The 26,326-nt window shown below is 41.8% G+C and overlaps 1 protein-coding gene across 1 annotated transcript; it reads right to left on the bottom strand.

The window, feature by feature from the left end:
- Positions 1-501: 501 nt before the first annotated feature.
- On the bottom strand, positions 502-26,326 carry LOC137185065 (monocarboxylate transporter 1-like). Its single transcript, XM_067593295.1, has 5 exons — positions 26,159-26,326; positions 14,091-14,414; positions 6,763-6,906; positions 5,859-6,659; positions 502-5,587 (listed from the first exon to the last, which is right to left on the bottom strand). Exons 2-5 carry the CDS (start codon positions 14,305-14,307, stop codon positions 5,298-5,300), a joined length of 1,452 nt encoding a protein of 483 aa, XP_067449396.1. The 5' UTR covers positions 14,308-14,414; positions 26,159-26,326; the 3' UTR covers positions 502-5,297.

The following is a 26,326-nucleotide window of genomic DNA, read 5'->3' as shown; positions in this document are numbered from 1 at the left end:
CAGAAAGAACCAAAGTGAACCAGATGTGTTTCTGAAAGCTTTGTTGTTATTGTTTATGACAATAAAAGCAGCTACTATTCTGAGATTTCTTGTTATAACAAGAAAAATGTGAGGCACAGAGTGGCCTGATTAATCTGATTAGCAATTCTAAACCTCACAAATCAACATGTTGTTTTTTCAGGGGTTTATGTGTCAGACTGTTTCTTGGCCTGGAGCAGTGATCCCCCCCGCCCCCCCCTCCCTCCTTAAAACCACAACTAGATGCTTATTTGCTTTCTTTCTTTATTTGACTTAGATGAGAAGATTGATACCACTCCTCCTCCTCTAACTGTCAGCAGGAAAACTCCCAAAATGTCAAACTATTCCTTTAAGTCAACCAAGTAATTTAGATAAAAAACTGCTGTAATAAGTTGTATAAAGTGTAATTATTGTAAATGATGTTTTTGTGATTTTTGTGCATCTGACTATTGTCTCCTGACAGAACAGAAGGAATATGAGGAGTTTTGTTTTAAAAAACTTTTATTCATTCTCTCACCAGTCATATAAACACTTCACACATACAAACATAAAAACATACAACTACTGAGACTAAAAAACAACAAAAAAACACCATCAAACCAAAAAAAAACAAAAAAACAAACAAAACATGTTATTTTCCATAAAACTTAACAAATTGATTTGTTCTTTTCTTTTTTTTTTAAACACATAAGGTGCTGTAGCGATGAATGTACAGTACCGTTATAAAATCCCCTGCACTGAGAGACTCCGACATCCAGCTTTCAACTGAAACGGTCTTTCAAGGTGTCGCCTTCTCTTTTCAAATACACGTCTGAAAGGAACAAAAAAAAATAACTGAAGGTTTTAGTCAATTATTGAACTTCTCAAAGCTGTAATCAGGAGTTTATTATTTCTCATGTCAGACATTTATTACGTCTGCTGTCACTGGAGGACATCAGAGTTTATAGCAGGGGAATGTGGACGCAATGAGACAATGATAATCTCTCTACTCGCTCCCCTGAAACATCTTAATCCCAAATAAATCTGCTTCAAAGTAACAGAGAGGTGGATACTTCAGGTAGAGCTGCAGAGAAACTATTCTCCTGTTGGGACAAATGATTAGAGATGTGCCGGTAAACTGTTAAATACACCGACCGAGGACTCTGAACACAACGCAGTCCTGCCTTCATCAGCTGCTAGAGCTCAGTAAAACTGTTGTTTTCTGTGTGTGATTACAAATTTCTCTGCTTTTTTTTAATTTAACCGTTAACACCCAGCAGATAACACTGACTACAAAGTTTTTGTCAATTTCATCAGGAAGAATTCAAGAGTAATTTAACTATATTTTAACACTAATAGGAGGATTTCAGGACACTTTGATGATTATATTGATAATAATACTGTTTACCAGGATATTTTTGAGAGTCTGATACCGGCACATGTCATGATCCGTTGTCCCAACAACCGCTGGGAATCAAAGAGGACGTTTACTTTTAGACAACTTACACTTTGTGATCAGTTTGTTTGAATAATTAATACTTCATTGGGTCGTGGTTTAAATCACCAGACAGCTTTCAAACAAACAAATAAAGATACAGTGTAAAACCTTTTCAACACATTCATTTACATTCCCGCTTATAACATCTGATGTAAATTAAAAGGTTCCTGTGTGTCACCGTGTTTGCGTGTTTACTCTCACACACAGTGAAGGGATTCGTTATTCAATTTGTTGAAATGAGACATCAGGGAATACAAAAAGAAATAAGTGCTCCGTTACAGAAACATTCAACTGTTGCATCTTTCATTCAAAACAGGATTTTTCTTCAGATTTTAAAGGATAAAGCAGCTGATATTAGTCAACAAATCCCAACAGTGGGGAAAAAGGGAAACGTTATTACGTCTCAATAACATCTCAGACTCTCAAACCCACCGGTTCAACTCAAGACAAAAAATCTAAAATATATATAAACAAGTTTATACTTTCATTTAGGCTAAATGATCTTAAACAGCTGGACACTGTAGTGTTTAGATACTCCAACAGGAGCAGTTAGTACGTTTGTTGGGGACTATTTTCTGCCCCGCGTAAATACACATTACTGAGTATAAATACATTACAGCAGCACAACAGTGTGAGTGGGACTGACTCAAAATAAACAAGGCTGCAACTAACCATTATTCTCACTATTGATTCATCTAAACTGTTAGTTTTTTTTGATTCATCGGTTAATATTTTGTCAATAAAATGTTAATAAATATTGAAAAATGAGTCCCAAACTTAAAGATATTCAGTTTACTCTCATTTATGACAAAAAAAAGCATCAAATTCTCACATTTGAGAAGTTTTAACCAGCAAATATTTGCTATTTTTGCTTTTAAAAAACAAACTAAGATGATTATTTGATTATCAAAATAATTGCAGATTCATTTTCTGATCAATTAATCGACTAATTGTTGCAGCTCTAACTGAAAATACAGTGTGTGTGTTGGTGGTGATGAAGGAACGTGTCACCCAGCGTAACAATGAGGCTCATTTATGTGTTTGATTTAAGTTTTTTGGACAAAAATCAAGTCTTCAGAAGAAAATCAGACTTTGGATAGACAGGAAATACTTGTTGGTTGGATCAATTCATCATTGGGATTTGTTGACAATAATACAATATAGAACAACCAGGCTTATCCTTTAAAGTATTTTTTTATACAACTAAGGACACACATTATTTACCACTTCAAGAAATGATCAGTCTGGAAAAAGTCTGTGGTTTAAAAAAAACAAAACAAAACAAAAAAAAGGTAAAAAACGTGAGCCTTCCTTCAAAACTGATAAATATTTTATGTTTTTCAAAATGTTTCAGTTACAACAATCATCTTTTTTTTTTAAAAGCTTCAACATTTTTCCCACCAAGCAAATACTTTAAGTTAAAAAGTGAATTGTTTAAAACCTCCATTTATTTTCCCCCCGATGAAGAAAAAATAAGGAGCTTATTCAAGCCGAAGAGGGCCGACATCATCATCATCAACTGTCCTCTGCTGCTGGTAAAAAAAACTGGACTCTTTCTCCCACAAACATCAGCAGTAAAACCCCCCCCCTCGCCTCCTCCCACTCCTCCCAGTCATTGATCAACCAATAATTAACCACTGAATATCTGCGATTGATCGATTTGAAACAGTGAATCTGATATGACACAGAGTTCTGCACATGTTGATACTGCAGAGGCTGAAATTGAAAAAAAAAAACAAAAAAACAGATGAAATGATGAAACCTGGCTACAGTTCAGACTCTCACACACACACACACACACACACACACACACACACACACACACACACACACTTCCTTTCATCCAAACACATCAAAATCCGTTAAAAAGATTACTTGTAGTCAGATTGTCATACAGTGAACTAAAATAAGATTTTAAATCACAAAAGGTTTGTTGATATAACTGTAAACTAAAACTAAAATGTTTTTTTTTTAAAAAACACTAGGGTGCTGCGACTTCTATAATCCAAAGTTTTTAAAAAAAAAAAATAAGGATCATGTGCAAGTTTTTTTTTTCTCTCCCCTATTTTGGCACCACAGCCAGGCTGATCAAAGCAACACATGCGCACACACAACCAACCAGTAAAACACACATGTTTCTGGTGCAACCGCAGCTTGTTGTTTCCCCACAAACCAGCACGTGTGTGCGTGTGGTGTCAATTTTAATACTGTGAGTTGCACAACAGACTGTCTGTGTGTTTTTTTTTCTGTTTTTGTTTTGTTCAGATGTGTCTTTTAGTCAGTACATCAGTGTTTGATGAGCTGCTCTGGTTGGAGGGTGAATGATAACAACAAAAAATGACACACAAAGTGCACACACGTTTATGTACAAGCACACCGTCAACACGACTGTAACATTCAACCACCCAGCCCGCTGCAAAAGATTCCTACGTTAGTTTATCCAACTTTCCTATGTCTTTTAAAGGGGCCATATTGTGCTTTTTGTGGTTTTTTTTAATTTATATACTGTTACGGTGTCGGATATCTAACATTAAACGCGGTCGACGTTCCAAAAACTTGAGGTTAACGTGTAGAAATGCTCCCTGAAAGTCCAAAAAAACAGGGCTTCAACCTGCTCTGAACGCTTCATTTGTGACGTTTTTTTTCTACCTCGCTGACAATCTGATGTCATCTCGTTTGTGCGTGTCGATAAACGGTCGTCTGTTTCATAGCTTCGCTCGCTAAGGTTGTTAAACGGTGTTGTTTGGTGTTGTCGACTCGGATTACATGTGCGGATGTGTCTGAGAAGTTGACGTGTGGAAAAAAGTAGTGAAATCCTACTGCTATGTTTTCGTTTCACGGTTTGTTGTCGTAGCTGGCGAGAGGTCGGCCAGCCAATCACAACAGAGCCTAAAACGGCTTGTTTCAGACGGAGGCTGAACCGAGGGGCTGCATAAAGGGCCACTATAAGATAAATAAGGAGTTTTTTTTTTAACTGTAAATCATGAAAAGATATTCCAGTAAAGCCCCAGAATATAAATACAGACCTGGAAATGTGCATGATATGGCCCCTTTAAACTATTTTTATTCTATATCTATGTTTAGATATAGTTACATTTTAAAAACTGCTGCCAACATTAAAACACTTCTTCCTCCTGCGTGCTTCCAGATTTCTTTTTCTCCCAAATTCTTCTTGTGATTAAAAAAAAATTAAACCTGGAAATTTTCCCACTTTAAACTAACACGTGAACACGCCACAGATATACAGATATACTGTACCTACACTAATACTAACGTATTAGTCCCTTTTAATGTATGTCCAGCCCTTGAGGAGTGAAGCGATGCAAGTGTGTGTGAAGGGAAAACGTACAGTATCTCTAAGAAGCTACTGTAACAAAACCTGTGTGTGTGTGTGTGTGTGTGTGTGTGTGTGTGTGTGTGTGTGTGTGTGTGTGTGTGTGTGAACCTTTACGGCAGCTCAAGACCCTGAGAGTAGAGTCCTCATTAAGTTACTCGATTATTCTCTTACACTGGGAGGACTTGAGTTTACCAAAGGCACGTCAAATACCAAAAAACCAGAGGTCTGAAAGCGGTGAAACGCTGCGTGTGACGAGCGCGTCACGGCAGCTGGTCTTCAGTTTTTTTTTTAAAAGATAAAAGTATTTGTTTGTTTTTGTCTCTATGGCTTCAGGGTTGTGTACGAGGGTATGAAGTATTATCTCTCTCTCTCTCTATAAAGTGTGTTTTTCTGTGAAGCGTGTGATGCAGTGTGTGTGCGTCCTTCTCAAGTCCCGTCGTTTGGATTTTTTTTTTTTCTCTTTCTCTACACCGTGTCCTCGTCCATCTTGGCGACGTCGTCCAGCGTGACGCCGGCCGGTACGTTGTTCTCCTCGCCGTCCTCGACCGATTTCGAGGGCGAGGCGGGCGCCAGCATTGCTTTCTGCTCATCCTTGGCTTCCGCTCGCTCTCTTCTCTCCTCCTCTTTTTTCTCTCGCGCCAACAGTCTGTAGTTGATGCCCATTCCCACGAAGAGGAAGACGCTGGAGACGATGAGGATGATGCCGCAGCAGATGTACGTGTAGTCGTATGACTTGTAGTAGTTAAAGAAAGTACCTGCAAACGGACACGAGAAAGAAAGACAAGTCAGATTTAAATGTTCAAATAATAATAACTAAGATTATTTATCTGGCACTTCTTGAAAGTGATTTATAACATAAATTAATGAAAGTTACAAGTTAAAGGAGCCTTTTAACAGTGATGTGATAGAAGATATTACCCTCTATCACATGTGAGTCACATGACATACATGTTCGTCGGCTACCTCACCATGTAACACTATCCCACCACCCCTCCCTTTTTCCGCAATGCATGCTGGATGTCTTACTTGTGAGCGGTGGTCCCAGCAGCACCGGTCCACACTCCACTATAGTGACTAGACCCACGGCTGAGGAGAACCTCTGCGCCCCCACCAGGTCCATCAGCGTCTCGAACAGCACCGCGCTCAGCCAGCCGAACGCGAAACCGAAGAAAAGGGCGTAGATCACGAATCCGGTGTAATCGACCGACAGCGGCGCCAGAACGTGACACACTCCGTTGTAGAGGACGGCGGCCGCGAAGAAGTACTGCACTCTGGGCCGGACCCAGTTGGTGTTGGCCAGCAGGCCCATGGAGGGCCGGGCGACCATGTCGACGAACGCCAGCACCGACAGCAGGAAGGCGGCCTTTTCCTTGCTGATGTCTTTGCTCTTGGCGTAATTAGAGAGGAAGACGAGCGGAGAGAAGAGGCCGAAGAACATAACGACGTTGCCCATGAGGTACAGCAGGAAGCCGCGGTGTTTGAACAGCGTCAGGTCGATGAAGGAGTTGATGGTCTGCATGACCGTCTTCTTAGGCTGCCCCGCTTTAGCCTCGGCTACCTCTGAGTCGGGCTTGGGAGGTGGAGCTTTGGGTCCGATGGGCCTCATGAGGGATCCGGCCACGCAGCAGTTGAGCAGAAGCCCTCCGAGGATGAGGAAGCTGCCTCTCCATCCGAACTCGTCGTACAGCCAGGAGTTAATAGGAGCCAGAGTGGACAGGAAGACCGGGCTGCCCGCCATAGCTATGCCGTTAGCGATGGGCCGGCGCTTGTAGAAGTATTTACCGATCATAGTGAGGGCGGGATTCAAGTTGAAGGCCAGTCCCAAACCTGGAGGCAGAAAAGGGAAACAGAAAAGAAAAGTTAGAGAAGAAGAAGAAAGACAAAATGATGCTCATTAAACGCCGTTCAATAGGACATATTTAACACTCACCTCCCACTACTCCTATGAAGAAGTAGAGCTGCTCGACAGTGTTGCAAAACGAGGCTGCGATCAGCCCCGACCCCGCCAGACAGCCACCGAGGATGATGATTGGTCGACTGCCGAATTTGTTCACAAGGATGCTGCTGATCGGACCTGCGGAGAATGACACACGTGGGACGAAAAGGAGAATTAATGATACCGTGTAGATATAGCGAGTTAGAGAACAGCAGTGTTGAATCCTGAAATAGTTGTTAATGCAACATGTAGAGCTGAATGATGGGCATCCTCCACTATCTTATATTTTATAGATTATAGGAGGATTTGTTGTTTGTCTTTGTCTTCTAGTAAATTAAACATCTTCAGTTTGGACAAAACAAGGGGAACTTTTCACAATTTACTGTCATTTTATTGTACAATTAATTGATTAATAATAATAAAAAATCCCTGTAGATTAACTGATAATGACAAAAAGTTTCTATTTATAAATCTAATCTAAGACTCAGCTCACCATTTCTACTGCTCACCAACAGGTGGCGCTACGATGTCAAAAATAAAAAGGAGGAACAATGACTGATTGTGTAACAGCTCTGCCAGTAGGATGGATGCTACATAAAGGAAGAAGGGAGGAAGAGGAGGGAAAAGAGAGAGAGAAGAGAGGAGAGGAGAGGAGGAGAAGGGAAGGGGAGAGGAGGGGGGGGAACGAAAGGGCGAGAAGGACAGAGCCAGGCGGTGCAAAGTACATTACGTCAGAGTGATAGTAATGTACACCGAGAGATAAACTGTAAGGCGGCAGAGAACAGAGGAGAAATCATTCCACGCCTATCAGCTTTGCGTGCCGAGCTCCCTGTGAATGGGCCTTCACATGGGTCCGGGCTGACGCTGGCTCTGCTGGGTATGAATACAAAGTAAAAGGCCTGCTGAATCTATAGCTCTGTGTGCATGAAAAGGCCTGAAAGTCAACGACAGAGACGGAAAGAGCGATACGACTCTTCCTCTGGCTGAATATTATGTTTGACAGTCGGGAAAACAAAGATAGTAGATACAAAAATAATAAATTTTTAAATATATGAATGATCCTCTGGAGGGGGGTAACTCTCAGCAAGACAACCAGCCCTTCACACAGACCATGGTGGCTTTGACCTTGATTTCTGGCAGCTGACCATAGAGGCCGGGGGCGCTCTGGATGCACGAGCATTCACTCGATAAATGCCTCTCTGGCACTTCAGCTGAGTCCCAAATCCATACTACACACTCACTCTACGTCAGGGTTGGTGTAAGTAATGTGCTCGCAGTGGAAAAGTGACAAAACTAAACAACAACAACAACAAAACCCCCCAAGAATTTTACACATTTAAGTCTTGTGGAGTACTACTGCATATGTGATTAGTAATTTAAAGGGACATATTATGCTTTTTATGAGTTTCTGTTATTAATGTGCTGTTATAATGTTGGATGTCTATATTAAACATGGTCAAAGTTTCAGAACTTGAGGTTAACGTATGTAAAAATGCTCCCCGAAATTCAAACGCCAGGGCTTCAGCCTGCTCTGAACGCTTCGTTTTGCAAAGTCGTCTCTACTTCCTCCTTGTGATGATGTCAGATTGTTCACACACGTCCACAAACAGCCGTCTCTTCTGTAGTCTTAAGGTTGTTCCAGGCCCCGTCATGTACGGATGTATTTGAGAAGTTGACATTTTCCTACTTTTAATGTTTGTTTACGTAGCCGTTGTCCAATCAGAACAGAGAGGGCCTTAAAGAGACAGGAGCTACTAAACCTCCTGTTTCAGAGCTGAACTGAACCTTTTTTGTCCATCATGAGTCGGGAAAATATTGTAGGAGTGCAGAGCGTTATTGTTGGAGTGCTCTTAAATATACTCAGCTGGTATGCACACTAAAAAGCCTTGTAGCACACATAGCACACATATTGCATTATTTCCTGTTTTCTTGCTGTGGAGATTATGTACTGTTGTTTTGTAGTACAGAACTGGGGCACAGCTCTAGATTCAGTGTTGCGTGTGTCACTGAGGGTCTGACCAAACCTGTCGCGGTGGGTTTCGGTGTTGCAGTCGAACGAGAGATAAAAGAGGTGATTCGAGACTCGTTGCAGCTTCACAGTAAAGAACACAAGTGAACCTCTACTAGGACAGGAATGAATCTGCATCCACTCAACACTCATGCACACATAAACAAATCAGCAGTGACAGTCTTTGTTGCTGTCTGGCAAAACACAAAGAGGGCAGTGAGTAGTGTTCTCGGAGATATTATATAAACGATTTGTTCTCCCCCCTCTTCTCTTCCCCTCCCTCCCTCCCTCCATCCCTCCATCCATCGTTTGCTCACTGTGAAAGAAAGAACAACAAGGAGGAGAGGGAAAGAAAAGACCTGTCCTCAGCTTTACACCGGCAAAAGCATGTGAGCGTGTCGGGGATGGGGGGGGGGGTGAACTCAGCTGTGACAAGCTTTTTCTTTTGTCTAATTTTAGCGGTGACATTTCTGCTTCTTATAGTTCCTGATCAAGGTTTTCCTACAAAAAAAACCAATCCTACTAACCCAAAACTTCATTACGGAGCAAACGCTTTCATAAAAATGTGAAGTTTTAGTGACCATCTGAGGCGTAAGAGAGAGAGAGAGAGCAGCTGGTGATGAGTCAGTCCTAACGGGGGAAAAAAATAGACCAGAAGAGGAATGATATGACAGGAGGCATCTCTAGCGCTGAAACAGCTGATTGGATTTGCCCCAACAGTAATTGAGAGAATGTATTACATTTCTCTCACAGAACGACACCCCCCCCTCCCCATCCTTTTATTCAGACTGAAGCCCTTTTAAGGAGCATTTCAACATTTTAGAAAAATATGATTATTTTGCCATCTTTCAGAGAGTTGGAGGAGAAGATTGATGTTAGTCTCATGTTTGTAAAGCTGCAGCCAAGAGACTGTTGGTTTAGCTTAGCACAAAAGACTGGAAACAGTGGGAAACGGCTAGCTTGGCTCTGTCGATCGACGGAAATTAAATCTGCAACTGTTCTGATAGTTTGCAGCCAACAGCAAAAGTATTACCTCAGCCATCAGATTCTGTGGGAATAGGGATGACGTCCAAAATCAGACAAAGAACAAAATAAAAGTCCAAAAAATACAGGAAGTGCAACTCCCAAAACGTTAATAAAAATGGGTTTTATCACTCTTTATCACTACTTTGTTTTACCTCTACTACAAGGTGGATAAATATGCTCTCAGCTTTAAGGGATGAAAGCAGAAAGTGTAACGTTGCCATGGATACAGTGAGTTACGTTGTGGGCTTCAACTTATATTTAAGCTAAGTTAGCGATTAGCAGTTCTTGTCTTGGATAATAGGTGCGCAATAAGAAGCTTTACGAATAAATTTACCAAGATATGGGGCTATTTGTGTTCTTCTATTCGTAATTTAACTTTGCTTGCTTAATTTAACTGTTACCTGAGTGATTCAGTTCCCTTCTGGTATCTCTATACGTCAGCATTAGGCTGCAGTTAATGATTATTTTCATTATCTGTTAATCTAAGGATTATTTTTCTCAGTTAACCTAAATATATATATTAATGTCTATAAAATACTGAACCCAGAGTCAAAGGTGACGCCTTCACATGTCTTGTTTTGTCTCATCAACAACCCAAAGATATTCAGTTTCATGTATGATAAAGGAAGCGTATCATCATCCCATTTGAGACGTTAAAACAAGGATTGTTTTTGGCATTTTTGCTTAAAAAAACAATAAATTGCTTATATTCATTTTGTGTCGACTGACTTAATTAGGTTCTTCTATCTAGAGAAGAGAACTGATGAGTGGTGTATGGTTTTGTGTGACCATCCTGCCAACTTGTCGTCTTTTCTGCTCCTTTTACGTCTATAGTGCATCTTATTTACAGTGTTGTTTGTTAGCGTTGGCTATACTAGCAGCTGTAATTGATTGTAATTGATGTAACTGCTTTATCTTGTTTATTTCATGCCTTGAAACTAAAAAACAGATAAGAAGAGAAAAACTTAAGAGACAATCTCACTTTACATATTTTCCGCTTCCTTTTCCTCTGCGAACGGCATCCTGCAGACTTCTTACTAATTCACACTATTAGTCATCTGTTACTGGCATCATCGAACGTCAATGGATGAATAGGTGAATAGGGTTTGGGGTTTTTCTTTTTTTCTAACTTTTTGGTGAGAGAGGTGTGTGTACGTGCGCTGCAGCGTGTAGGACCAGCCTGTGAGTAATACTCTTCAGCGTTTCCCCTACCACTGCCTTAGAAGGGCCGCCCTCCTGGGGGGAAAAAAAATGTTTATTTATGTGTGTTACAGTAAGCGCAATAAAAGCTTCACAAGTAAAACGCCAAGACAGCCACAGGGAGAGAGAGAGAGAGAGAGAGAGAGTGTGTGTGTGTGTGTGTGTGTATGTGTGTGTGTCACAGTGAAGCTGGCGACCGGAGCAGAAAGTATGAAGTTAGCGGCATAGCTGTGAACATAGCAACGCAGTGTGTGTACAGTTTTAGTCTATTTGTCAGTGAATAAATGGTACAACCCCTTCTCTGCCCCCTGAAGCGGTAAAACCAAATGAGGAAACACCATTTGTGGTAATTTATGTCCCAGTTTGGCCAACAACAATCCCAGACTACTCTTGACTGTAGTAAACGCAACAGACATACTGACATCACCAAATGGGAAACCACACAGGCAGCCTCGGCAATCTGGTGAATTGTGAAATCGGAGACAAAAGGAGGAAAAAAAAAAAAAAAAAAAACTGCTATTCCAACATCTGGCTCCTGTTATGCAATGTCACTCCTCCCCTCTGTTCTTGCCTCAGCAGTTCCCTCTCTCTCCGAAAAACCTACTGAATAAGACTGCAGGCTGGCACGTATGCTCTTGAGAGGAGGCTCGGATGAGTAAGTGGAAGGAACAGATACCATTTTTAGATATGGTAAATTTGAACTTTGGAGAATAAAGAGAAAGAAAAGGAGTTGATGTGCTGGTTGAATAAACGTTGTGGGAGAAAAGTAAGAGTCTGTAAATGAGGAAAGAGCTCGCTTTGTGTCCTGAGACAGAAAAGGAGAAACTTGATCTGAAACCAAACCTGAAACTGGAGTCGTTCTCTTCAAATCCTGCCTTAACATGTAAATGCTGCTGTTGCTTTGGTGCTAATGAAAGAGTTCACTAAGTCCACTAAGTACTAAGAACTGGCTGATTACATTTCAGTAGTGTGTTTTCCTCTATATTTTGTGTACGGAGGCAGATGTCAGTTGGTAAATTAAACTTTTTGTCCAGACTTGTAATATCTAAAAAAAAAAACTCTTGGTTGGATCCTCATGAAACTTTGTACAAACATTCATGTTCCCCTGAAGATGAATCCTAATGAATCCTTAATCCTGTTTGTGTGTCCGCACCCTGAGGAAGGTGCAAGCCGACACATGTTGGTGTGTTTTTTTAATGACTCTATCTCATTGAAGTAAAGGCCTTTTACTTTTCTACCTTGAGCATCAGGATCTGGATTTTTTTATGCCAGTTCTTGGTCTTAATTCTTCTGCTCTTTTTGGATATTATTCCCTTCCATGAGCACCGGTACGCCAGGGACACCAGCAGCGCTCCTGTTACTTCTCTCTTCTTCTAATGAATCCTAATTTGGCCTCGTTCACACCTGGCATTAACACAAGCAGACAGCTCTAAGGGCGTCAGTTCACACAAGATCTGTGGTGAAACTCTGCTCTGTGCTGGCTGTGCCGTTGCCCAACTTCAAATCATTTCAACTTTGACCTCGGTTGCTGCTGACCTTTCGGGACACAACCGATGAGATACCAGCTGTGAGTGACATGCGAGCGGGGGAGGTAGAGAGTGTGATGGTAACCTCGCCGTGAGCGAAGAGCAAATCTCTTATCATCCGAAGGTGTCTTCAGGACGCGAGTGACCGCTTGTGATCGGATCTCACTTCCTCTCTCTATATGCAAATAAACATGTACATCGTTTACATATGCAAACACTAAGTGCATTTTTCCTTTTAACTGGTGTGAGGCACAGCAAGGCACTTCCTGTGTGTAGTCAGGCAGAAATTAAAAGAAGAAGTTTGCAAAGGCCTCGGTGTGCAGACCAACTCAAAACTCTTTGGCCCATATGGAGCTCAGACGGTCTGTGTGTTTACTCCACATCCATGAGAATCCACTTTGCCTTTGCTTCTTCTTCTTATTTTGCACATTTTTCTCGGGCAGCTTTAGATGGATTACCGTAGAACAAATATGTGCTTGTTTTCATATCTTGCTTGCAAGCGCTCCTAATGTAAGTATGAGTTTCTCTTATTGTCTGCTACTCTCCCTGCAGTAGTGAGCCTTATTTCAGCTGTAAGGACTGATGCAAGAGGAGGAAGAAAGAAAAAAAAAAGGCTTGCGTTTATTTTTGTTTTGCTTCAGTGAAGTGTGAAAGACAAAGAGGTAGCACCTCAAGACGCTCACACTTGAGCTCTGACAAAAGAAACAGTCTAAAGATACGACGAGTCAAACGGCCGTAAACATCAACACGCCCTCCTCCTGAGCTGCTTTTCCATTCACCGTCAAGACTTTCCAGATTACTCCCTCACGTCAAGGAAACACAACACCGGCCCCGACGTGAGCAACAATTGGAGAAAGGGCAGAGTGGCATCGCTCTACGTGCAGAGTTGAAACCCCCTTCTTTATGTGGTAACTCTATCTCCTGCTGTTTATAGAGAACTGCAGTATAAACCACAAACACCACAAGCTGCACAGCCTCTTGAGTTTATTTTGGTGTCAACGTTTGTGCAGAAACCTTTTTTTTTCTGTTGAGTGCAAGAGTAACATGACAGTGTCCGTCTGCTGGTTTGATGCATGTTGAAGAGACTGAGAGTCTGCCACTTATAAGGAGTGTACTGAATGCTGCTTATGATGTCAAGCTGCAGTATTTTGGGGTTTTTCAAAGACTTGTCTCAGACACTCTTTTGACTGTTGAAGATTTCAAGATAAGGGAGGCACAAACTGCTCACTGTTCACTTTGTGCTCGTGCAACTTGATAGAGCTTGAGCAGTTTTGCAAAGACAGAAAGGGAGGGAAATGTTCAGAGTCCAGATGTAAAGCTAATTAGAGCTGATAGAAACATATTCTGCAGCTGTTTTGATAAGCGATTATTTGTTCAAGTCGTTTTTCAAGCAAAAAATGCAGAATATCCACTAGTTCCAGCTTCTCAGAGTGTTGATAAGCTGCTTTTCTTTGTATTACATGACAGTAAACTGATTATCTTTTGGGTTTTGTGTTAAGAAACTGTCCCAACTTTTGCCTGGAACTGTAGGAATAAATAAACAGCAAACACAAGACGCTCACCTCCTCCGTACATGACGGCCAGCATGATGGAAGAGATCCAGGACACCTGACTCGGCGTGGCATCGAAGATGGCCTCGATGTCTTTGAAGAAGACGGTGATGGATTTGGGGAAGGCGTAGGAGAAGCCGATGGAGATGAAGGCGCCGGCCACCACCGCCCAGCCCCAGCCGCCCTCTGGAGGGGTGTAACCCACGGGCCCACCCACCGCTGCAGGCATGTCTGCTCACGGAGAGGAGGAAGAAGGAGACGAAGGAGTCACACCGCTGGATGGGCCTCGGAGGATTTCGAGGAGGCCGGACAAACTGGGAGCAGGATTCAAAACACCTGTGGAGAGAAGGAGAGGTTGTAAAACTCATCATGACTCATCAAAAATACTAACATTTGCTGTCAGCTGGACGCTCAAATATGTAGGAAAAGATTGATGAGTAAGGAGAGCAGGAGGACAGGAGGAGAGCGGTGGAGGAGCCACGTGCCAACACACACCGGCAGTAGACGAGTCTGCGTGTTTATCCTACAGACCAAACGATTAGACCGTCGGGACATCGGTGTGAAACCGAGGCTTTCATCACCACCATCATTTCTCATCTAAAATAAAAGCGCAACCTCACACGAACTGTGCAGCGTAACGTTATACTAGTGTCGACTGTATCCGCTTATCTAAGAAGAGTGTCTCTAATTACACAGAGATTATGTTTCATTGAAATTTGGTAAAGGGAGTTTGAGCAGTCCCTCCCTGGCAACACTCGCTTTAAAAAAAAAAGCATGCATGTAAAAATAACACAAAGGGCCCAGAGGACTTTTAACTAGAAAAGTGACTGAGCCCGAGGAGCTGTGACGCACCGCCGGCCGGCTCGGCATCATCTCACAGCCTCCTCTTCCAAAAACAGCTGACGACCAAAATATTATAATGCTGAAGCAACTGCAGCATTTGATATTTCAGTGACATACATTTACAGCTGCCAAAAAAACTCCGTCCTCAATGAATGCATCTATTTAACCTCTTTTTTCCATTTAGGCCACACATAACAGAGTTATTTATGGTCTCCTCTGACATCAACTCTGCTGCTGTTTGGGTCATTTACCTTAAATGGACTCTACAAAAAGCAACCACACAGGAACTTCACACTAAATCTGTGTGGTGGTGTTATTTTTTTTTTAGCAAACCCGAACTCTGTAGACAACAAGATGAAAAAAAAACTGGATGTTTGTACAAACAAAAAGTCCCAAGATACTGAGAGAGGGTTCAGCTATTCTTGTAGTAACTAATGAACAGCCAGGCGTCACGCTTCCCTACATGGCGTTTAGACTCGATCATGCTGTAAACAACCTCGCTGCACCAATCATTACACTGTCAGCCTTCTGCAGTGACTGGTTAACTGGTCTCACAGCGTGTCCAGAGAGTGCTGACGGTCGTCACGTGTGGCTTTCACATCCTTCTTTTCTTTCAAGTGTCTTCTCTATAAAGACCAACATTAATAATTAATTTAAAAAAGCACTTGATACACATGCTAAATATATAAACACTTGCATGAAAGTACACGAGATTTGAACTGGAGTTCTCCTCTGATGTATCATAACATCAGGTTGTTTTGCATGTTTGATGATTCACTGTTAATGCTGACCATTCAGTTATTTCCTGCCGTCCAGGTGGTTCATTCCAGTCCGCTGTGAAAAACAACTTGTGAACTTTAAACTGCAGCCATAAGTTATATCTTTGCTATTAAGAATGAGTTAAATTACTGTTTAACATGACAGGGCCACAACTAACAGTTATAATCTGCAGATTTTTGTCTGTTTCAACATCGTTTTGTCTATAAAACATCAGAAAACGGAGTAAAATGTCTGCACAGCTCCAGATGTGCAGGCAGCAATCTCTTGTTTTGTCAGATCAACCATCCAAAATCCAAATATATTCCATTTTCAATCATGTACGACACAGAAAAGCTTCAGATTCTCACATCTGAGAAGCTGCAACCACTAAATGTTTCACATTCTTACTAAAAAAATGACTAAAACGTCTAATCAACTTATCATCTTTGGGAAATATGTATTTGACATGTGCTGTGATTGTTTAGTTTGGTTCATGACAGGAGGAGCGATTTATGAGCTGTACCGCAGCCAGCCGGCCGGCAGGGGGACGATGGAGATGTTTTGGCTTCGCTTTTTGGGGAACTTGTCATGTCGTCCATCTTTGTATACAGTCAATGATTACAACACATTTGTGCAATGAGAACATTCCTGGAAAAGGAGCAGATGTATCCAGACAGCGTCCAGTTTTATCTGCGTACAAGCTGCAACTCCTCCATAGACCCCGACCCCCCCCCCCGACGAAACACTGTAGACTGAGTTATGATGAACTGTGCGAGGTTTGTTTCTTCATTTACTGTAGATTTCGCTCTATAAAGGTTGATGCAACATGGGAAAAGAAAGACGTGAATCACTAGAATTTGTGGCCTCGACCCAGAAAAACAACCAGAAAAAAGCCTCATTTTAGAGCAGCCAATCCTGACTTGTGTTTTATTACTAAATATGTGTATTACAGGATGTTTCTGCTTGTTTTTAATCATAACTCCAAAACATCCTTTTCCATTTAAAAAAACAACCAAAGTTAGTCTTCCTTCTTTTAACTTAGGATCACTTATTCAGTTGCAGACATGGCTGCTATGTCGGTTAGGTCGTGTTTTCCCAGTAATCCGGGTCAGAAGCCTCTGACTAAAGTCAACAAATTCAGTCGTGTGTAGCACTTAGCACCAACAAACAGTCAAAACGCATGACGTCAGAGACTAAACAGTCAGCGCACCCAAAAAAATGAGCACAAGAGCGCAGGCGGTTCCACTTCCTCTGTGCTTGTTTCTTCTAAAAGGTGTCAGTTACGACACATAAGCAACCCAACAGCTGGTTGACAAAGACCTCAACGTGATCTGATTTAATCGGTTCCTGTGCGGCCAATGTGAGCTCAGACTCTTCATATCACAGCAGCGGTGTGAGGTGTGCATCTGTATTTATTCAGCAGGAAAAAAAAAATGGAGACTGTCCAAGGTCTGTAAGCTAAGAGATTTAACACTTCCACCAGTCACTCAACACTGATCCAGTCCAGAAACCAGTGCAGACATAGAAGAGAAAAGAGTTTTATGTCAGATGGGAAATCTTTATTATTCTGTTTAAGCTTCTCTAAAACCTGGATATCCAACTAAATGTCATAGTAGCTGCCGGACCTTTAATTCATTAGGGCCTCTGAAGACAGTCCGTGTAGCTATGGGTCATCCGAAGGCCAAAGACTAAGACTGGCAAAGACTTTCTGGCCCTCTCATGTTCCTCACAGAGCTTTTTGCACACATAGCCCTTCCTCCAATGACCTCACTAACACACAGCCACGCATACTCTCACAAATGCTTGTACAAACACTCGACCATTACTCTCTCGCGCTGTCACTGCCGCTGAAACTTTGATCTGTTCCACTGCGGCTGCGAATTCGAGATCAGACGTAGTAAGAAAAAGCGACCTCGGAGTACGTCTAAAAGATAAAAAAAAAAAACAAATCCCAAAGTGTTGACCTGTGCATGTGTGCTAACGGGTCCTGACCTCGGTGCTCGCTGCACGGTCTTCCTGTATTCAGGAGGAATGTGATGACTGCAGGAGTAACTCCGCAGCCAGTTCTCCTTTACTTTGAACATGAGACACTCAGGACGAGGCTGCGTTCACGTATATGCAAAATATACTTTACACATTTGAGTTCTCTAGCAGAGAGGAACAGGAAATGTGACTGCGGACAAACACTACAAGAAGTTCCATCTGAATTATCTGAAAAAAGGGCTCAAAACAAATAATCAGTAAAAATGACATTGCTGTTTCAGAAACAGGAAGACAGAAATCAAATAGGAAGCTGGATGACACCGCAATATTCAAGTTTATTACTCAAGCAATTTGTTGTTTAACTAACGAAACCTCACAGCTGATATCTGCGGTCTTATCATGCATCTCTCTTAAGGTCATATGAGGAAAAAACATGTGAACACACATATAAAAAGGCGTTTCTTTCCTTTTTTTTGTAGTTGTTGAGTTTTTAAAGTGCTGGTGAGCCTGAATGTGTACCACCAGATCAGGACGACTGTCATTCTGTCCTGTCTGGAAAGTTAATTAGCCAATCAACTGAAGATTAGTACAACCAAATACCTCATTAGCAGGATATTTCTTAACTTATTCCAACTTTACTGGATGACCTCATACGATCAGTTCAACATTTACCAAATAAGGAAGCATCTAAAACTCAGAAGTGGATGCAATTTCCTGTTTCTAGCTTCCTTACGCCCATCTTTTAGCTCCATCTGACCAACCTGCATGGTTGTTAGGGACTGATGACCTTGGTCATAAAGGTCATCCAAAGGTCCATCTGACACGGACAAACCAGCCTTCTCAATCAGACTTGTGCCGATTGGCGATGGGATCGTATATATCGACAGTTGGTTTGGTTTTTCCTGCGCCGATATTAAGGCGACTTTAACTAGTTTACTATCAGAATTAATATACATAAATAATCTCTAGAATCTACTAGATCCTACTGTGTATTTAAAGATGTTTCTGATAGTAATTACAAACCAGTTTTGTCTCTTTTCCATGGATCTGACACCCCGCATATGATTGGATTGTGATATTGAGACAATAACGTTAAACGGAACATGACGCTGCAATATTTCGCACCTATCTGCCAACTCGAGTGAGCACGGTCGGCCGATATGAAAATAGAAATGATTGCCTCCTCTCAATTACTCTCAATAGTGATGAGGAGCTGGTAGTAAGTAGTGACCAGATATTTCTTTCCAGATTATGAATTTCACAGGACAAGATAAACGACAACTTACCACTCAACAGGTGGGGTGAGTTTTTTTTTTTTTTTAGTTTTTAACCAAACTGTGGTCTTAAATCTAACTGTTATGTACGACTGGCACCCTGCAGCATGCATGGGTTAGAAAGTCTTTGTGAGTTTGGTGGGGACAGAACCACATGAGTCGTTGAGATGAAAAAAGAGGCAGGAGGAATGTGATATGTGGTCTGTGGCCTGGTCTGAATGGGAAGCAGGCTTCACCAGAGGGACTGGATTTATGTTGCTATCTCCCTCTGAGGTCCCCGCTGTGTGCTGGACCTTAGCTAGAAGTGTGTGTGTGTGTGTGTGTAAGTCTGTCATAGCATACTTTTGGGGACAAATTTCGGACCAGTTAATTGGGGACGGCTTGTCCGATTGTCGTTTCCCCAATTGGGAAAAGGTTGATTTTTGGGTCAGTGGTTAAGGTTAGGGTTAGGGTGTGTCTCCATGAAATGAATATAAGTCTATGTAACGTCCCCAAAAGTGACCATGGACTGATGTGTGTGTGTGTGTGTGTGTGTGTGGTTGTGTGTGTGTGTGTGTGTGTGTGTGTGTGTGTGTGTGTGTGTGTGTGTGGGCGCCGGTAAAGCAGGACAACTCCTGAAGGAGTTATCAATGAGGCCATTCATTCTGCAGTAACAAACGCTCCCTTTACCAAAGTGTGTAGACGGACTGGAGTTACCTGAAATCACTTAAACGACAAATAGCTTCATCGGCTGAAACAGTAGATTATATAAGGACAAAATAAAAAAGAGCGAGTTTATACTGTACTAAAATAGAGATCTATTGTTACAGTAAAGATTTAAGATGCCTCGTCTTCCCGAATTAGTGCGATAAGAAAGACAGGATGCTGATGACAGTGAGGACTTGTGAGGAGAGTAAACAGAAGGAAGGAAGGCAGATAAACAGGCTTTTCATTTCTTCCATGAATGACTAAGTGACTGTAATTTTCAGAGTCATCGTGACTCTGTGAAAAGTCTTTATTTCCCAAAACTTGAACTCTAATAGGGAGCTGAAGTCAGCACGTCAGTCTAGACTCATGTTCCATTAGCTTTCTGTAACTCAATGCAGTCTCTCATTCAGCGTTTTTCTTTTCATCTGTGTGTTCCTGGGGTTCCTGCGCTCCGTATTTCCCAGACAACTCCAGCTTTGTGATTTAAAAAAAAATTAAACAACAACTACTTTGTGAGCACAGGAAAAAAAAAACTACAAACTCCACAAAAAAACAGTAAATGGGGGTACTTGATGCTGCATTCCAGACAACATGGGAAATTTCCAGCCTCCTACTTGAAAAAGTATGATGGGACGGCTCTGGAAGCTGGAGCTCTTACTGGGAAACTTCATGCACCAGAAATTTGCCGAGAAACAGACGCTCTGACGTCACTCGGTATGGTAACTTCCACAGAACCGAGCATAGAGGTCAACACTGTGAATGTTGAGCAGTAAAGCCAGAAACACTGCAAATAAAATTCAGATTAATTATCGATGTGGAGCGATGTCAAAACGACTAAACGTTGCAAATATTCATTCGCTGCCTGCCATGAAAAGGTTCTCACGATCGGCCATGTTTGCGTTTGGCATCGTGAGCTCAGAATTTGGAATTATCAACTTGGAAATTTCCGACCTCCGACTTGACTTTTCACCCGTAGCCATATCCATAAAACTTCCCAACACTTTCTTCTCAAGTCATTTCTTCTAGTTGTAATCTCTGTTGTCTACAAACTCTCTCATGAACCCGCCTCCTCCGTCCAGCCGTGACCTTTAAACCCGCAAACTTCTCAGGTTTATGGGAAATGTTGTTCGTTAAAAAGGCAGCTAAAAATCATAAATATTGAATAAAGAGTTTTCAAAAAGCTGCTGTTCTTATCTAAACATATGAACTGAGCCACACTAGTCGGGTTTTTATCCAAATGTAGCGCAAATTTTAACCGAAATTTCAGAAAATCGAACATCTATCATCACAACTTCTTGCTTTTGGAGGCGTTTTGATCGCAGCTCTGTGTCAGTTATACATACATCAACTTTTCCACCTCGTCCAAGCATAAAGACTTTTTTTTTTTCCAAATATCCGGCATTTCCACTCACATGTTTTTTTTTTTTTTAGGCACAAATTGAAAAACAGTGAATGGAAACCCACCTGATGTTGAGAAAGGCTCTGCTCCAAGCCTGGATTTTTAATTATTAGCGTAGTTACAACCGTCAGCTGGATTTTAAACGGAGGTTTTCTTACTTCCCGGAGGTTCCGGTTACACTTCGGCTCTCTAAAAACACACACACCAGGAAACAAAAGACACGAGGAATAATCGACTACTATGACATAACTCCTTGTTTTGCTCGTTCACTTAGCTTCTGTTGGGGTTTAATACCTCGAATAAGGCCACTGACATCCCTTAAGTCCAATTACAAAGCATTAAAACATTTGTTGTCTGCAGCTAAATGGCTGTGTAATAAAAACCAGATTAGCACTGACCTCTTAAACCTCCCTGGCATGAACTTATGTTAATGCCGCTCCATGTATCCCTTTCTCACACACGTCTGTAAATCTGAGAGGCGCTGCGAATGTGTTCACATGCGGGTCACATGTACTCGCCACATGTCCACTTGTACACACACACACACACATATATGAAGTAACCTGCTCGGGACCCTTCAGCTGCAGATATTTATATGTTTTTGCCATGTGGCCGTGTGAGGAACTCGTGTGCGAGTGTGCATGTAGAGAGAAAAACAAATGTGATTCGTCAGGGCAATGATCTACAACGGAAATGTGGTTGCAGAAAGAGGTCACTCGTATTCAGGTAATCCCTTCACACACACACACACACACAAATGTGTAAAGCAGCCCCTCCCACTTCATACAACAGGTGTTTACTCTGCAGCCACTCTGTCAGATAATGGTTTGAAGGCTCTTTCCTATTCAAAAAACCCATTTCAACACAGTAAAATGATGAATTATGGCCGGCAAAATGCTTATGAGTTAATGAATCCTGGAGACTAACAACTTGAGACACAAGTTTACCCTCCAGAGTCTGAAATTAACTCCCGGCCGATGTAGATTTTTCCGTTTGGTGAGTAAACCTCATGAGGCTATCTGCCACACTGCTGCGTAAATGTTTGTACCAAAATAGTCATGTAATAAAATATCTGTCATGACGGCTCGGAGGAAATTACTCATGTTTGTTCAGTTTATACAGTGTTGACAAGAGCGTCGTATTTGTTTTCAACGTGCGTCTAAACAGTGCCGCGAAACTGAAGAGGTCGACACCATCCACTGACCCGTCTCCTAGTTTCACCAAACAGAAAATCTACCCACGTTAAGAGCTTGGCTTCTTATCTCAATAAAAAATCTATTTGTGACAAAAAAAAAAGGCTTTTTATTATTTTGGCTGGTGCCGGTAGATTTTTTTTTTTTCCATCTATCGGTCTCCTTGGCAGGTGAATCCAAAAGTTAATTCGGACACCGCTTGGCTCCACATCTGGTTCTACTTGTGGTTTTTCCCTCTTAATCATAACCACGCTTCCTTTCACACATACACGGTTAAAAAAAAACAAAAAAGCACAACAACACAGAGCGCTGACATATCTCCACATTCGTTGTCCCTTTCCTAAACCTCAGGCTCAAACCGACATTCCTTCGTTTATTCACGGCATTTTTCTGAAGCGTTTGCTCAAATCTATCTCCAAACCGCCTCTCAGCTCGATTGTTAATTCTTAAATAATAAAGTTAAGATATCTGATTATGAATTCCAGAGAGCAGAGTTTCCACATTCACTATGGATACCAGCCAAACACTCGTAGCACCTAGGAAAGCACCTAGTCAGCATTAGTTAAGGTACACTTGTGTCTTTTCATGGCTCATATCTTCTTCAATGACAACAATAAAGATTACACATAACAAAGGTTGCACGATTCGGAAATTCTGAGAACATTTTTTTTTTTCTCCTGCCTTCAGCCTAGCATGAGAGCCAGAACAAATTGGTGATATGAAAACAGAAAGGACAGGTTAGTTTTGGAGAAGCACCAGGAATGAGATGAGGGCTTCATGAGAGCAGAAATATGCGGCTGGAGAGTTGCACAGAGCACAGTGAAGCAAGAAAAAACACTATTATATAATACATTTAGGGCCTGGATCACTGCAACGCATGAAACGTAAAGGTCTCGACGCTGACTCATCACTGGTGTTGGGTGATTACTTTGTGACACATTACAGTTATGTGATTACTTTTCCTCGTAATGAGTAGTGAAATCCAGTAATTACATCACAATTACTAATCTCAGTAAAGCTCAGCTACTTCTACAGTTTGGGGGATCGTCTTCCGTGAACACCTCAATGCTTGACCTTTTCAGCGCTTGTTGCTTAAGGTATCTCTCATGCACATGTCTACTTCTTGTTGTTTCTTACTTTATATAGGCTACTGCACTTGTACCTGGTCAGCTGCTTGAGAGTTTGTACCACGGCTCTTTCAGAGTCATTGTCCTCTAACACTTCATTGTCTTGCCTCGCTTCTCACTTCCTTTTGATAAAAGCCTTCACTACTCGTAAAATGTAAATGTCTTGTCTCGCCGCATTTGTACGTCCCCTTTGATAAAAGCGTCCGCCAAATGTAAAACGTATTGTTTGCCGTCTTAGTCTGACAGAGGTAGGGCTGAGTGATACGGACGAAGTCAAATATCATGATGAGTAACGTGGATATAACGACTAAGTAGGTGAATAATACACCAGCTAGAACAGTCTGGTGAGTTCAGAAAATGACATCACTTAACTGTAATGCAGCCTTTAAAACCAGGAAAAGACAACACTTATACCATATGAGACGATATCGAGTCGCATATCACCATATCAATATAATATCGATGTATTGTCCGGCCTTAGATGGAGGGTTGATGTAACAGTTGGGACAGACTGGTCTGGTACATACTAGCTTGATGTGGGGACCACATTAGCTAGCACATTAGCACCAATTAGCAGCCACCAAATGAGGAGGAATGCAACTGCAGGTAGGTAACTCCGAAGTAGGGCTGCAACTAACGTCGATATTGTTGATATCATTGATAATGATGAAAAATGGCCGTTCTAACTTCTTAGAGCCCAATCTGACTTCTTCAAACGCCTTGTTTTGTTGGATCCTGACATTTGAGAAGCTGCAACCAGCAAATGTTTGGAATTTTTTTCCTTAAAAAAAATGTCAACACAGAAGATGTAACATGTGGCTGTGGAGGCTTTGAAGCAGACAGACAGTCCATAGACAGAAATTAATCCCCGACTATTTTTTTATCAGTTTATTGTTTTGAGTTGTTTAAGAAAAACTGTCAAATTTCTCTGGTTCCAGCTTCTTTAATGTGAATATTTTCTGGTTTCTTTAGTCTCCTGTGATCATAAACTGAATATCTTTAGGTTGGTCAGGATAAAACAAGACATTTTAGGTTGCTACTAATCGTTGCAGCTGTAAAGGAATGCAGCACATAGCTTCAACTGCTCTGCCAACTGTAATGTTTGATGTTCTACTGACCCCCTGAGGGAAATATTCGACTGTTTGTCCTGCAGGGAGGTCAGAGGTCAGAGGACAACACCCTCGGAGCTCCTGCGTGCGTTTAGCAAAGGAAACTTCAGCAGGGTGGTTGTTTGAGACCAGCCAACCCAAATGGAAAACGACACAGCACATTCCGCACCACGGTTAGAGAATACCGTCTGGTTAGACACTTATTAATAGACAACAAGCAGCTCTGGCTGTTTTGGGACAATTGGGACAAGCAGGGGCAGCAGCGCGTGTGGCTGTCGTGTGATCTTTCCACTGACTGCTGACCCTCAGAGAGTCAGCATGTGAGACTCAGTGCTGGAAGAAGTATTCAGGTCCTTGACTCAAGTAAAAAGCACCAATACAGCAAAGTTAAAAGACTCCATTACAAGTAAAAGTCCTGCATGGAAAGTCTTACTTGAGTAAAAGTACATAAATATCAGCAGCTAAATGTGCTTAAAGTATTAAAGTAGTGGTTTGGTCCCTCTGACTGATATATTATTATATATGACATCATTAGATATTAATAGTGAAGCATCAGTGTTAGAGCAGCATGTTACTGTTGTAGCTGCTGCAGGTGGAGCTAGTTTACACTACTTTACATACAGTTAGCTAGTTTAGTCCAATGGTTCCCAACCTAGGGGTCGGGCCCCTCAAAAAGGTCACCAGATAAATCTGAGGGGTCGTGAGGTGATTAATGGGAGAGGAAAGAAGTTCTGATACACAAATCTGTTTTCTTTTTCTAATCTCTTTCTAATCTTTGAATTTGGGGGAAATATCAGGTCATTTGAACATTTATAGAAATGAAACCATGTGAGAAGTTTAGAGGGAAAAAATCACTATTTGGTGGAGCTGTTAACAACTCATAGACATGTGAAACGTGACCCCGACTACACACTGGTTTCATCTTTAACAATGTGCTGTATTTTAAAAGCTTGTTATATTATCCATTGTGTCAAATCTTCATCTGAAAAGTAACTAAAGCTGTTAAATAAATGTAGTATACAGTACAATATTTCCGTCTGACATTGTGGAGGAGTGGCAAGCAGCATAACATGGAAACACTGAAGTAAAGCACAAGTACCTCAAAACTGTACTTACGTTCAGTATTTGAGTAAATGTGCTTTCCACCACTATACTCATTCAGCTCTATACAGAATAGATGACATATTAGGCCGCGGTCAAATGCATCGCTGCACCGGGTAAGAATCACTACTATGGCTGAAGATCACGTCCCCCTCCTCTGTGTCTATTAACGGGAGGTTTTGGCTCCGCGCCGACGGCACCGAGAGACCCGGAGCGACAGTCCGACAGTCAGCACACGGCAGCCTCACTCACTTCACATGGGAGTGTAAAAAAAAGAAAAAGAAAGAAAGAAATAGCGCCAGCAGCATCACGCCACACTGAATGAAACTACGTGGGTAGTTATAAAACCCGGTTATATGAATCATGTGCACCTTGTCGTATGAAGAGGGGGATATAATAACGGCAGCCGAAACGGAGAAAAACGGAGCTTAAGCTAATTTACCACTAACCGAAATTAGCCGCCGGTTTCATTCACTCAAGCACAAGTTAAAACGTTAAACAGAAAACAAAAAAGGAGCCGTTTGATTCATCAGCAGCCTCATTGTGTCTCGGGCACAACGCGCCGGGACGGTTAGTTTATTCCGCCGTACGCTCGCTCTACTCACCGTGGTTGTTCAGCGGTGTCCGGTATCCAGTGTCCGGGAAGGAGGCTTAACGGTTCGACGTATATGTGCGTTTGTGTGTCTCCCGGGGAGTCGTCGCTCCTGACGATGGATACACGTTGATACAGCAGCGCAGGGTACCAGACTGGTCAACTTCTGGGATGGTGATGA

Source organism: Thunnus thynnus, chromosome 6 (genome assembly GCF_963924715.1).
Source record: "Thunnus thynnus chromosome 6, fThuThy2.1, whole genome shotgun sequence".
Classification (NCBI taxonomy): Eukaryota; Metazoa; Chordata; class Actinopteri; order Scombriformes; family Scombridae; genus Thunnus; species Thunnus thynnus.
Note: the sequence above shows the minus strand (reverse complement) of the source record. Positions and strands in the feature narration are given on the sequence as shown.

Bases quoted from the DNA above. Each gene is read 5' to 3' on its own strand.
- LOC137185065 (XM_067593295.1), bottom strand. From the start codon at position 14,307: ATGCCTGCAGCGGTGGGTGGGCCCGTGGGTTACACCCCTCCAGAGGGC. The intron at 6,907-14,090 runs GTGAGCGTCTTG...CATTCTCCGCAG, and splicing joins GGCCGTCATGTACGGAGGAG to GTCCGATCAGCAGCATCCTT. The intron at 6,660-6,762 runs GTGAGTGTTAAA...TTCTGCCTCCAG, and splicing joins CTTCATAGGAGTAGTGGGAG to GTTTGGGACTGGCCTTCAAC.